This window comes from Heptranchias perlo, chromosome 10 (genome assembly GCF_035084215.1).
Source record: "Heptranchias perlo isolate sHepPer1 chromosome 10, sHepPer1.hap1, whole genome shotgun sequence".
Taxonomy (NCBI): domain Eukaryota; kingdom Metazoa; phylum Chordata; class Chondrichthyes; order Hexanchiformes; family Hexanchidae; genus Heptranchias; species Heptranchias perlo.
In genome coordinates, this window is record NC_090334.1 from 6,231,824 (window position 1) to 6,246,871 (window position 15,048).

Genomic DNA, 15,048 nt, shown 5'->3' on the forward strand with positions numbered 1-15,048 from the left:
CAAGGCGCTTCACAGGAGCAATATCAAACAAAATTTGACACCCAGCCACATCAGGAGATATTAGGAAAGGTGAGCAAAAGCTTGGTCAAAGAGGTAGGTTTTAAGGAGCGTCTTAAAGGAGAAGAGAGAGGTAGAGAGACAGAGAGGTTTAGGGAGGGAATACCAATGCTTAGGGCCTAGGCGGCTGAAGGCATGGCCGCCAATGGAGGGGCGATGGAAATCGGGATGAACAAGAGGCCATAATTGAAGGAGCGTAGGGATCCTGGAGGTTTGTAGGGCTGGAGGAGGTTACAGAGATAGGGAGGGGCGAGGCCATGGAGGGAATTGAAAACAAGGATGAGAATTTTAAAATTGAGGCGTTTCCAGACCGGGAGCCAATGTAGGTCAGCGAGCACAGGGGTGATGGCTGAACGGGACTTGTTGCGAGTTCGGATATGGGCAGCAGAGTTTTGGATGAGCTCAAGTTTATGAAGGGTGGAAGATGGGATGCTGGCCAGGAGAGCATTGGAATAATCGAGTCTAGAGGTAACAAAGGCATGGATGATGGTTTCAGCAGCAGCTGAACTGAGGCAGGGGAGGAGACACACATTGTTACGGAGGTGGAAGTAAGCGGTTTTGATGATGGAAGGGATATGTGGTCGGAAGCTCATCTCAGGGTCAAATATTGCCAGACAATTCGACTGTGGGAGGGGCATCAGAGCCAATCCAAATCCTTTCCTCACTCATCTTCTATATCAGCACTTTCTTTCTAGATAGTGATCAGGATCCGAAACCCTGGCTGTTTTATTTTCACTTTCCCAATCACAAGGGAATAGATACCATTTATGGTGCCCCAACCACTGCCTTGGATGAGATCAGCTAACTCAGCTCAGACCGGGCCAAACCTGGAGCCTTCTAGTCTGTGTGACTGAGTGACTCGCCAGCACTTTTCTGCCAAGCTGTTACCTTGTATTGTTGGAGCATCGATTTGCTTCATCATGGAGCAGTGGGATACAGCCCGGCACAAAATTCCCCAAGCATTGTGTGGGAATCACTTGGTGAAGTACCAGCCGAACAAGGAACTTTCCCACATGGAGATAGAGACAATCAGGGCGAGATCACCCTCAGGCTATCCTCATGCACTCCCAGAGGACAATGTGAGTGGCATTGGCAGTGGTCTGAGGATTGACTGTCTGCACATTGCATCAGCTGCAAATAATACATGTCAGGGAGAGACCAGCAAGGGAGGGGGAAAAGTACTAAACAAAGAGTGGGTCATCTTTAAAATAACAACAAAAATTTTTGTTTAGTTCCGCGTCTTTCCTTGGCCTCATGATTTTTTTTCTGCTTTGGTAATGGATATTATAATAGATAGTACTGATCCAGACATGTATGCTGTGTAGTATGGAATGTCAATGGCAGCTGGAGAAAAGCCTCAGAATTAAATATGTGAAGAACTCCTTAAGTCAATGGAATTGCACGTGCACACCATGCTGTCATCCGCAGCAGAATGCTGTCATCCGAAACAGCTTGTACTGCGTGCTGTGATGGAGCAGGATGACATAGGGAGATGCCCTTTCTTCACTTCCCCAAATAGTGAATGCTTATCTGAACCAAAAAGTCAAGGGCAGGAATCTAATAAAAAGAGGGAGCAGAGGAGAGCCCTTATGGGGGCCGGTTACCTGAGAGCAGGGCATCCGACCATCTAATTGGTCAGGAAATAAATTGGCAAGTAGGGGAGAGAGACCTGAGAAGGGGAGACAGAAAAAAATAACTTGCATTTCATATAGCATCTTCCATGACCTCAGGAGGTCCCAAAGTTCTTTATAGCCAATTCAGTACTTACTAAAGTATAGTCATTCTTGTAATCTAGGGAAAAATTAAATAAAAAGGATGAAAGCCATTTGTTTGGGCATTGTGCATTTGCCATTGGGAGTATATCTGCTGCCACCACATTAGGGGACAAAAGAGTTTAATGTATTGCAACTTAATAATTGACTATTACCAGGGCAACTCTGCCCTCTGAAATTTAACGGGACAGTGTCTTAAGTGTTAAATTTTGTTCCATGACCCAGTACACTGTTTGTGAGTGGAGGAGGATCGTTACATCTGCCTCTGCATAATGTCTACTGCAGTGAGCCCTCTCCACAAGACCCAACATGGCAGCGCTGTGGCAGTGTTTTCAAAGCCTTCATCTTCCTGGCTTTTAAAGGAACTGTGTCTGTTCAAAAACTCTCTGAAGAGGTGAAGATGTCCCAAGAAGTAGGCTGGTGCTCTCCTGCCCTCTGTTCTACCTTCTGCCCTTTACAAAATGTTCTGCTTTCTCTTCAGCTGATGTAGGTGGGTTTGTACAGAGCCCTGAACCAGAGCTCCTTGTTCGTTGGTACCAGGCAGGCGCATATCAGCCTTTCTTCAGGAACCATTCCCACACGGAGACAAAGCGACGAGAGCCGTGGTTGTTTGGAGAGGAAAACACCAGGATCATCCGGGAAACAATTCGAGAGCGTTACGCCCTGCTGCCATTCTGGTACACGCTCTTCTACATGGCCCACACTAAGGCAGAGCCGGTAATCAGGTAAACAGCACCACCACACTCTCCAATAAACAGAGGGTGTTCATTGGCACATAGTGATCTACAGAGAGCTTTATGGGAATTGCAAGGCGAGAGGTTCAGATCAGACAGTTTGTGATTTATATTAGCTGTATGAACCCTGGATTGGATTGCTATCACGTTGTTGGAGGAACTGATTTTCAAATCTCCCCTCCACCTCTCACCGGAAGATGTTTGTCAGGATCCAGTTCCTTGGGTGCCAGCAGCCCTCTGGTATCTCACCCAAGTGGCCATTCTTCTTTGCTGTTGAGTTGTCTTAGGCTGTTGGCTAGCCCTTACCCACTGCCTACTAAACTCAGTTACCCAGGGAACTTTTACTCAATATACTGGTAAATGTGTCCTTTTCAACAAATCCTCTACTCTGATGCTCTACTTGGCTTTAGAAAAAGCCACACTAGAGGCGCTGGGAATTGATAGTGAGTGACTCAACCACATGCCTTGTGGGTTATGACATTTGTGTCCTGAGTGGAGTTTTTTTGATGTCCATATAAATGGATTTTGTTCTCCACTTTTGTTACCCACATTAAACACTCGCAAGTCAAGTACCCAACCCAACCCAATACCGAGCAAAGTTCCCTCTGCATTGTCCTAGCAATGTACATTAGTCTTGACTGCATAGGCCTTGCAACTTACACCAGTGTAGACATTTTCATTTCTCATACCAGCATTCCTCAGGGCTTCTCTGATCGAGGTTCTCAACTTGCGCTAAATTTATGCTAAACCTTATCTTGTTCACTGTAGACCTGTACCTGCTAGGAACTGGGTTAAACTGCCCAAGTGTTAGAAGAAGGCTTTTATTTATGATTAAATGTTCTATCTACTACTCAAAAGATATCCGTACAAACTGCCTCTTTTTATACATTTCTTTCACCCCCTCTACATGAGGATCCACACATTTCTGCATTACATGAAAGTTAAAATACAACACCATATAAGTAGAATTAAATTGAACGTGTTCCTTATCAATAACTTTAGTTAATAAACTGGTTTCCTTTCTTAACAAACTTTATCCATTGGGCTAACGAGATCAGTACTACTCCCGTACTTTGTTAACTTATCAATAGTCTTTAATTATAAGTCTGTTTTGATTCTGTATCAATCTCATAATTCTAAAGAAACCCCAATTAAAAAGATAAAGTATACCCAGATGTTTCCCTATTGCAGGACTAATTGATTCCCCTGAAACTTATCAGCTCCCTGAAACTTAGAAACTAGTATGCAGTAACATGTCTCAATTAGGTTCCCTCATTAATTACTCAGGTGATTAGTTCATCTTGAAACTGACTATTGCTGTAGGATCAGCCTCGGTTCAACAGTGCAGTGGGCACTATTTTAAAATTGGCTTATACTTCTCTGCTTAAGTGTGGTGACTTTAAGTTATTTTATTTTGAATCCATTTAGTGTGGCAGTTTAAGGGAAATCAGTGTTGTGAGGAACTTGTGGTAGTTCCTGCCGACCTTGAGTGTCCAGCACAACCACAGGTGCAAGAAATATCTCCAGCTGGACCTACCTGAGTGTCAGAGTTAATGAGCTTGCGAAATAGTTAGAAATACTCCACACCTTTCAGGAACCCAATATATTTGAAAAGGAGGAATATGAAAAGATCAGAAGGGGGTTTGAGTAGATAGCTGCAGTTGAAAAGCTAGCATAAGCACAGGTGAGATGGACTGAATGGCCTTCCCCTGAGCGGTAATATTTGTGATTCTATAAGTAATCATACAGTTTCTGTTTAAATACGTGAGTGATTGTTACCATTTTAATTCTCCGTCCCATTCCCACTCTGACCTCTCTGTCCTTGGCCTCCTACACTGTTCAAATGAAGCTCAATGGAAGCTTGAGGAACAGTACTTCATTTTTCGATTAGGCACTTTACAACCATCTGGACTCAACATTGATTTCAATAACTTCAGATCATAACCACTGCTCCCATTTTTTTGGCCAACAGGTGGTGGTAATGGTTCTGCTGTTGCCATTTACAGCTCCTCTAGACCCACCTTTTATTTCTTTTCTTGTCCCATTACCACCCTCCTTGCCTTGCACCATCATCCGTTTTGTTATTTAATCACCCCTGCCCTCCACCCTATCACAGACCTTCCCTTTTGTTCTTTCCTCCTCTCCCCTTTCCCTGGTTCTATACTTGCTTAAAAACTGTTAAATCTTTAACTTCTTCCAGTTCTGACAAAGGGTCTTTGACCTGAAACATATAACTCTGTTCCTTTCTCCACAGATGATGCTTGACTTGCTGAGTATTTCCAGCATTTTCTGTTTGTATTTCAGATTTCCAACATATGCAGTATTTTGCTTTTGATTGTTGTTGCAATTTTCTCTTTGACCCCAGTGACTGACTGATACCATTTCTCTTTGAACCGATTGAGTGACTGGTTGAAACCCCCTGTAACCCCAATTTTTCTTTGAACCCTATGAGTTACCGATGCTGTTCCCTTATGATTTCAGTAAGTGACTGGTGGCACTTCTCTTCACAGGCCTTTATGGGTGGAGTTTCCTGAGGAGGCCAACACATTTGCAGTTGATGATGAGTACATGATAGGTACAGTATAAAACAACCTGTTAGGACACCAATAACTTGCCCAATTATTCACTGCAACCATATTCTGCAAGTTGGCTAGGTCATAAACAGTGAGGAGGACAGTAGACTTCAGGAGGACATAGACAGACTGGTGAAATGGACAGACACATGGCAGATGAAATTTAATGCAAAGAAGTGTGAAGTGATGCATTCTGGAAGGAAAAATGAGGAGAGGCAATATAAACTAAATGGTACAATTTTAAAGGGGGTGCAGGAACAGAGAGACCTGGGGGTTCACACACACAAATCTTTGAAGGTGACAGGACAAGTTGAGAAGTCTATTAAAAATGCATATGGGATTCTTGGCTTTATAAATAGAGGTATAGGGTACAAAAGGAAGGATGTTATGGTAAAACTTTATAAGACACTGGTTAGGCCTCGGCTAGAGTGGGTCCAATTCTGGGCACCTCACTTTAGGAAGGATGTCAAGGCCTTAGAGAGGGTGCAGAGGAGATTTACTAGAATGGTACCAGGGATGAGGGACTTCAATTATGTGGAGAGATTGGAGAATCTGGGGTTGTTCTCCTTAAAGCAGAGAAGATTAAGGGGAGATTTAATAGAAGTGTTCAAAATTATTAGGGGTTTTAAGAGAGTAGATAGGGAGAAACTGTTTCCACTGGCAGGAGGGATTTTAACCAGAGGACACAGATTTAAGACATTCGGCAAAAAATCCAGAGGGGAAATGAGGAGAAATTTGTTTTACACAGCGAGTTGTTGTGATCTGGAATGCAGTGCCTGAAAGGGTGGTGGAAGCTTTAAGGCATAAAAGTGGTAATGCTATTATATCAGGGGCACTTGATTGACATCTATAAATGTACATATATTTTTCTTTAGGTATTGCACAGTTATTCAATAGATTATTCTTGCCTTTGCATCACTAATGTACACACAGTTTAGTGAGAAAAGTATCCTTGCTTAAAAAAGTTCCAGACAAAATGCTTTAAAATTAAACAAACTTGAGTTTTGATTTAAAAAGAGGTCACAAGTCCCTAAACATTTTTTCTTAGATGTAATAGAAAATTCAGGTGTCAGGGACATGAGAGTTCACACTGCCAGATTCTGCACTTGATCCTTATATCCTTGGGTGTCAGCTGATCAGTCGGTTATATTTTCATCAAAAACCTTGCACACTTTCCCTGCATTTTTGAAGGAGAACATGTGGACGAGAGAGGCTGACAGAGGTGAATTGGGGGAGCAGTATTGATTAACAATACCGTATGGGTTGGGTGACAGAATGAGTTAATGCACTGTCTTTTTATTGCTTCAAACCCAAAGCTGATGGAAAGGGTGAAGATCTCCTTCCTCTGATGGGGCGAGGGTGATGCGTTGGGTTAGAACACTATTCCAGAGACTGGAGACACAATTGGTTACATCAACAACATGAACTTATGTGGCATCTTTAATGTAACAAACAATGCCACAGGCCACTTCTCAGAAAAGGAAGCAGAAGAGCCTTTGTGGGAAGGTTAGGAGAGGTGACCGAAAGGTTGGGAGAAAAGATGGGTTTTGAGAAGGCTTTTAAAGTAGAGGAGGGAGACAAGAGGTGAAAGGGTTTGATGGGAGAGTTCCAGAGAGTGGGGTCGATAGGGCTGAACATAGGAACTGGGGTAGGCTATTTAGCCCCTTAAGCCTGTTCCGCCATTCAATGAGATCATGGCTGATCTGTGATCTAACTCCATATACCAGCCTTAGCCCCATATCCCTTGATACCTTTGGTTAACAAAAATTTATCAGTCTCAGATTTAAACTTGACAATTGAGCTAGTATCAACTGTCATTTGCAAAAGAGAGAAACACTTCTACCTTTGTGTGTAGAAGTGTTTCTTAGCTTCACTCCTGAAAGCCCTGACTCTAATTTTTAGTTTATGTCCTCTAGTCCTAGACTCCCCAACCAGCGGCAATAGTTTCTCTCAATCTACCCTATCAGTTTCCCTAATTATCTTGAAAACTTCAATCAAAGCACCCCTTAGTCCCCTAAATTCCAGGGAATACAACCCTCGTTTGTGCAATCTCTTCTCGTAATTTAACCCTTGGAGTCCAGGTATCATTCTAGTAAATGAGTCTAGACTTCCTCCAAGGCCAATATATCCGATAAGAACGCTCTGTCACCAATAATTGAGTAAAGGGGATGCACAGGAGACCAGAGCCGGAGGACTGTAGGGCATGAGAGGGAATGTAAGGCTGGAAAAGGTTCCTGAGATAGGTTTAGGGCAAGGCCGTGGAGACATTTGTGGATGAGGACAAGAATTTTAAGATACTGGGGGATAAGGAGGCAGAGTAGGTCAGTGAGGATGGAAGTGATGGGCTTAGTATCGAACAGGGTGCAGGTGCCGGAGTTTTGGACAATTTGGAGTTTATGAAGAGTAGATTTGAAGAGGCTGGCAAGGAAGGCTTTGGAGAAATAATATTTAGAGAGGATGAAGGTGTGAATAAGGGTTTCAGTGGGGATAAAGTATGGACAGAGGAGGATAACATTGCTATCTTGGTGATGGTTATAATATGAGGTTAGCACATTATCCTTTTATTTGGACTTGGGTCCAAATCCAGTCTAACCAGATGGGACAAAAGTCTCTTTGCTCCGCTGACTAGAAGTGTCCAACATGAACTGAGTTGGATAATGCTTACCTGTTTCCTAGCAGGCAAGAACCATTGAAACAAAATTGCAGAGAGAAGTTGGTGCTGAATAGGCATCTCACTCAAGAGCGAGCATAAGATAATTGAATATGGAAATGAAACTGTCACAGGTTCAGAAGCTAGAGTTAGGGCACCTTGTTGGGGCAGAGCAAGGGAACCTTCACTCTGCACCATACCAGTGTTTTAGCTAATCTGCGAGTGCTTGATCCTAACACTGGGTTCCAATAGTGTTGTATTCTCAGCACTGTTATTATGCATTTTTAGCAGAACAATTAATCAAGAAATACAACTGCCTGCCCCTCTGCCTTTAAACTTTAGTTCAGATCCCACTGCTGAAAGAAGTAATGAAGGTTCTTCACACTGATGGAGATGAGATGGTGCTATTGGGAATGTTGCCTTTTCTCCCTGAAACATTCAAGTCCAGAGAAAGATCGGGTTGAAGGGGGGCATCTATCCGATGGGAATGAGGGGGGTATCTATCCGATGGGAATGAGGGGGGTATCTATCCAATGGTAATGAGGGGGGTATCTATGTGATGAGGATGAGGTGGGCATCTATCTGATGGGGATGAGGGGGGCATCTATATGATGGGAATGAGGGGGGTATCTATGTGATGGGGATGAGGGGGGTATCTATCCGATGGGGATGAGGTGGGCATCTATCCGATGGGGATGAGGGGGGCATCTATCCGATGGGGATGAGGGGGGCATCTATCCGATGGGGATGAGGGGGGCATCTATCCGATGGGGATGAGGGGGGCATCTATCCGATGGGGATGAGGGGAGCATCTATCCGATGGGGATGAGGGGGGCATCTATCCGATGGGGATGAGGGGGGCATCTATCCGATGGGGATGAGGGGGGCATCTATCCGATGGGAATGAGGGGGGCATCTATCCGATGGGAATGTGGGGGGCAATCTATCCGATGGGGATGAGGGGGGCATCTATCCGGTGGGAATGAGGGGGGCATCTATCCGATGGGAATGTGGGGGGCAATCTATCCGATGGGAATGAGGGGTGTTTCTATCTGATCGGGATGAGGAGGCCTCCTCCCTGCAATGGAGATGAGGGATCACCTTCCTGAGATCAGGATGAGGGTGTTGCATATAATGCAGATCACGGGGTCTCCTCCCTCTATCGGGGATGTAGGGGCCCTCCTTCTGATGAGACTGAGGGAGAGTCTACTTCCTATTATACAGATCAGGGGCTAGCCGCCCAATGATGGGGATGAGGGGGGTCTGCTCCAAATGATGATGAGGAGGAGGGGGTCTCCTCCCAATGATGGGGATGAGAGAGTCCCCTTCCAATGATGGTGGGATGAGGGGGTCTCCTCCCAATGTTGGGGATGAGGGGTCTCCTCCCAATGATGGGGATGAGGGGGTCTCCTCCCAATGATGGGGATAAGGGGTGTCTCCTCCCAATGTTGGGGATGAGGGGTGTCTCCTCCCAATGTTGGGGATGAGGGGTGTCTCCTCCCAATGTTGAGGATGAGGGGGTCTCCTCCCAATGTTGGGGATGAGGGGGTCTCCTCCCAATGTTGGGGATGAGGGGGTCTCCTCCCAATGTTGGGGATGAGGGGGTCTCCTCCCAATGTTGGGGATGAGGGGGTCTCCTCCCAATAATGGGATTGAGGGGGTCTCCTCCCAATGATGGGGATAAGGGGTGTCTCCTCCCAATGAGGATGAGAGGGTCTCCTCCCAATGATGGGGGAATGAGACGGTCTCCTCCCAATGATGGAGGGATGAGACGGTCTCCTCCCAATGATGGAGGGATGAGGGAAGTGATTGGCAGGGGCACTCAAAAGCATGAAAGCAGAACACACTACTGGCCCAAACTAATGGTAAATTCACCAACCAAATGTGGATTTATTTATTGTTCTTGTAATCTGTAGGAGAAGCCTTGCTGGTGCACCCTGTGACTGAAGCTGGGGTCAGAGAAGTGAACATGTTTCTTCCTGGGACAGGGGAGGTGAGTTGACGACCATCTGGGTGTATCTGTAGGCCTTTAGCTCTGCTGTATAATTGTGTCAATGAATTACACAGAATTACACTGGATTTACAGCACTGAAACAGGCCATTCGGCACAGCTGGTCTATGCTGGCGTTTATGCTCCACACGAGCCTCCTCCCTACCTACTTCATCTAACCCTATCATCATATCCTTCTGTTCCTTTCTCCCTCATTAACTTATCCAGCTTCCCCTTAAATGCATCTGTGCTATTCACCTCAACTACTCCTTGTGGTAGCGAGTTCCACATTCTCACCACTCTCTGGATGAGGAGTAATGAAAAGTGGAAATTAACTTTCAATTTCAATTACTGGAGAGTAAATTATTTTTGGAAGGTTAGGTGTTGTTTTTTTATTTTCACTCTTTTTTTTCTTCTCTCCTCCCCACTCCTGACATCTTGCTCTTCAAGTATAAGACTGATTCACTGCACTTTATGAGGGAGAGGCTGATACTGAGGAGGATATTTTTGGTGAGGCTAGGAGATGAAAGACATAGTTAAAGAGGCCTATAAGTTCAATGGATAAACGGGCGTCTCAAGTTTCCAACATGGCGGGCAGGAGGCGCATGCTCATTACCAGCTGGAAGTACGCCGCCTGTCATATTGGTATAGACAAAAGAATAGGTGTCCAGGAAAACCAGATCTACATGTGCCCCAACCGGCAGTCAGTAAAAGGACTGCAGCAGACCGCCACCCAAAAAGTAAATGTTTAAAGAATACTTACCTTTATGTGGAGCCCGGAGGTGCAAGAGTGCTTGCTCCCTCCCCCCCAACCCCGTCCTGGTCGCCTTCTCCCGGTCGCCCCCCTACCTTGTCCTGGTTCCCCCCCCCCCCCACAACCTTTGTTCCGGTCACACCCCCCCCCCACCCAGTTAGCCCCCCCTCTTTTCCCGTAGCCCCCCCCCCTTTCCCAGCCACCCTCTTCTCCCGGTCGCCCCCTCCTCTCCTGATCGCCCCCCTCCCAATCACTCTCCTGGTTGCAGCCCCAAGCTTCTTCACCAGCAAGCTTCCTGGGGATGCCCAGTAAGTTTCCGCAGCTTACTGGACTTAGTTAAATGAGGTCCGATGCCCAATATTGAATGCGGCTCAGGACTACCCGTTCGTACGCAGAGATCATTCCTGAATTTCTAGGCCGTGAGGTTTTTTTTAACAGGCCTTTGAAGGAAAAGTATTTTTGGTAGGGAGTTTTAGAGGTGACGGGATGGGAACAAGTGATAATCCCGAGTCAGAGCTAATAATCCAATTGCCCAGCAGCAGTGTGTAGCCTCAGTATCCTATTCAGTCCAGAGCTGAGCTTCAAATGCCACAACCAGATCCATAAACCAAGACTGCATAAATCAACACCATCACGAAGACAACGTAAATCCAGGCTATAACCAAGACCATGTAAATCCAGGCCGAAGACCATGTAAATCCAGGCGATAACCAAGACCATGTAAATCCAGGCCGAAGATCACGTAAATCCAGGCTATAACCAAGACCATGTAAATCCAGGCCGAAGACCATGTAAATCCAGGCTATAACCAAGACCATGTAAATCAAGTTCGAGCACGACTTCTTCACTGTACAGGACCTCCAACCAACGCTATACACCAGATACATCGATGACATTTTCTTCCTATGGACCCACGGCGAAGAATCACTGAAGAGACTACACGATAACATCAACAAGTTCCATCCCACCATCATACTCACCATGGACTACTCCTCAGAATTGGTTTCATTCTTGGACATACGAATTTCCGCCAAAGACGGGCACCTCAGCACCTCACGCTACCGCAAGCCCACGGACAACCTCACGATGCTCCACTTCTCCAGCTTCCACCCTAACCATGTCAAAGAGGCCATCCCCTATGGACAGGCCCTGCAAATACACAGGATCTCCTCAGACGAGGAGGAACGCGATGGACACCTACAGACGCTGAAAGACGCCCTCGTAAGAACGGGATATGACGCTCGACTTGTCGATCGACAGTTCCGACGGGCCACAGCAAAAAATCGCATAGACCTCCTCAGAAGATAAACACGGGAGTACCCTTCGTCGTCCAGTACTTCCCCGGTGCGGAGAAACTACGCCATGTTCTTCGCAGCCTTCAACATGTCATCGATGACAACGAACACCTCGCTAAGGCCATCCCCACGCCTCCACTGCTCGCCTTCAAACAGCCACCTAACCTCAAACAGACCATCGTTCGCAGCAAATTACCCAGCTTTCAGGAGAACAGCATCCACGACACCACACAACCCTGCCACGGCAACCTCTGCAAGACATATGTAAGGACTTGCACAACAACAGATTATAGTCCAACAGTTTTATTTTAAATCACAACTTTCGGAGCTTACCTCCTTCGTCAGGTGAGTGAAGGGTTCTAAAAACGCATAGCATATATAGTCAGAGAACAATGCTTGGTGATTACAGATAATCTTTCCAACTGCCCCCTTTCACATCTCGGCTGGGAGACGATCACAGCAATCAAAGGTGTCGTTGGTGTTCAGACAGGTTAGCCACAGAAAACATTACATCCCAGTATACTGAATACACAATGGGTCAGATTACAAAGACAGAGAGAGAGAGAATGTCCAGTTGTATTAAAAACAGATAACTTTTTTTCGCTGGTGGGGTTACATGTAGCGTGACATGAACCCAACATCCCGGTTGAGGCCGTCCTCATGGGTGCGGAACCATCACACAAGAGGACACCACCCATGGTTCATACTCCTGTGACTCGGCCAACCTTGTCTACCTCATACGTTGCAGGAAAGGATGCTCCGGAGCATGGTACATCAGCGAGACCATGCAGACACTGCGACAACGGGTGAACGGACACCGCACAACAATCGCCAGACAGGAGGGTTCCCTCCCAGTCGGGGAACACTTCAGCAGTCAAGGACATTCAGCCTCCGATCTTCGGGTAAGCGTTCTTCCAAGGCGGCCTTCAAGACACACGACAATGCAAAATCGTCGAGCAGAAATTGATAGCCAAGTTCCGCACCCATGAGGACTACCTCAACCGGGATCTTGGATTCATGTCACGCTACATGTAACCCCACCTGACGTAGAGTCATCCATACTCAAGTCGTAGTTGGCTTGTTCTCCATACACAGATGCGGCCGGACCTGCTGCGATTTCCAGCAAAAAAAAAGTTATTTGTTTTTAATACAAACCCCAGCATCTGCTACATTTGACCCCTTGTGACCCCACCTCAGTATTCTTGGATGTAATGTTTCCCTGACTATCCTGTTTGAACACCATTCACTCCTTTGATTGCTGTGATTTATCACGCCTTGGCAGAGAGATAAGGGCAGTTAGAAAGATTATCTGTAATCACCAGGCATTGTTCTCTGACTATATATGCTGTGCCTATATGCATCTCTTCACTTCACCTGACGAAGGGACAAAGCTCCGAAAGCTTGTGATTTCAAAGAAAGCTGTTGGACTATAACCGGGTGTCGTGCGTCTCCTTACATGTAAATCAAGGCCGAAGCCCATGTAAATCCAGGCGAGAACCAAGACCATGTAAATCCAGGCCGAAGACCATGTAAATCCAGGCCGAAGACCATGTAAATCCAGGCCGAAGATCATGTAAATCCAGGCTATAACCAAGACCATGTAAATCCAGGCTATGACCAAGACCATGTAAATCCAGGCTATGACCAAGACCAGGTAAATCCAGGCCGAAGACCACGTAAATTCGGACTATAACCAAGACCACGTAAATCCAGGCCGAAGACCACCTAAATCCAGGCCGAAGACCACGTAAATCCAGGCCGTCACTAAAACAGAGCGCATAAATCAACACTTTAACCAACCCATCCCCTGTGCCTCCTCTCCTCCACTGTCACCGGCACTCGTTTGTGCACTTGTCACTTCCAGGTTTGATTCCTTCACTAATAAAAATGTAAAAAATGCCGCTCAGTCAGTATTTGTAAAGAGAAAAGACAAGTTAGGATGTCTCGGGTGTGTTCTGATGAAGAGTACGCATCTGAAATACCAGAACCTATATTTTCTCTTTACAGAGTCTGAGCAGTTGTGTATTTCTGTTTTTCCTTTTCATTATATTAATTTCTTCCGTGCATTCCTTGCCAGTCTTCTGAGCTCCACACTCCAAAACCTACCCAGGATTCTGAGGCCTGCATCCTGTGCCGTACCAAATCAAGCTCACATATCATTCATATCCTCGCAGACCTCCACTGCCTCCAAATACTTGTTCTCATCCACAGATCCCCTCCAATGGCCTTGCTGCACCTTGTCTCTGCAACATCCGTCAGCCCTACATTTCAACCTACTACCTCCGACCTGAACTGCTGCGTGCCACTAATACGTCCTCAGCTCCTCCATCGGATCTTTCAGCCTACACCCTGGGAATTGTCTCGCTAACCGCTCAGCTTTCTCCACCTTTGAAAACCTCCTCAAAACCTACCTCTTCACTCACCTCCCCTACCTCTTCAACATCATTTCAGAACTAGCCGTGCCTCTAGCCAAGCTGCTCCAGTACAGCTACAACACTAGCATCTAACCGACAATGTGGAAAATTTTCCAGGAATATCCTGTCCAGTCCACAAAAAGCAGGACAAATCCCCTCCAATGGCCTTGCTGCACCTTGTCTCTGCAACATCCATCAACCCTGCATTTCAGCCTACTACCTCCGCCATTTACTGCCCCATCAGTCTACTCTCAATCATCAGCAAAGTGAAGGAAGGTGTCGTTGACAGCGCTATCAAGTGGCACTTACTCACCAATAACCTGCTCACTGATGCTCAGTTTGGGTTCCGCCAGGACCACTCGGCTCCAGAGCTCATTACAGCCTTGGTCCAAACGTGGACAAAAGAGCTGAATTCCAGAGGTGAGGTGAGAGTGACTGCCCTTGACATCAAGGCAGCGTTTGACCGAGTATGGCACCAAGCAGCCCCAGTAAAATTGAAGTCAATGGGAATCAGGGGGAAAACTCTCCAAAGGCTGGAGTCATACCTAGCACAAAGGAAGATGGTAGTGGTTGTTGGAGGCCAATCATCTCAGCCCCAGGACATTGCTGCAGGAGTTCCTCAGGGCAGTGTCCTAGGCCCAACCATCTTCTGCTGCTTCATCAATAACCTTCCCTCCATCATAATGTCAGAAATGGGGATGTTCGCTGATGATTGCACAGTGTTCAGTTCCATTCGGAACCCCTCAGATAATGAAGCAGTCTGTGCCAGCATGCAGCAAGACTGGACAACATCCAGGCTTGGGCTGATA

General features: G+C 46.2%; 1 protein-coding gene across 4 annotated transcripts in view; it reads left to right on the forward strand.

The window, feature by feature from the left end:
• The window catches only part of LOC137326256 (neutral alpha-glucosidase C-like), a 159,656-nt gene that overhangs the window by 125,190 nt on the left and 19,418 nt on the right, over nucleotides 1-15,048 (forward strand). For all 4 annotated transcript variants that reach the window (XM_067991177.1, XM_067991178.1, XM_067991180.1 and 1 more), the window contains 3 exons: nucleotides 2,311-2,554; nucleotides 5,074-5,138; nucleotides 9,703-9,779. In XM_067991177.1, the coding sequence (XP_067847278.1) occupies nucleotides 2,311-2,554; nucleotides 5,074-5,138; nucleotides 9,703-9,779 (386 nt within the window). The remainder of the gene's footprint in view (nucleotides 1-2,310; nucleotides 2,555-5,073; nucleotides 5,139-9,702; nucleotides 9,780-15,048) is intronic.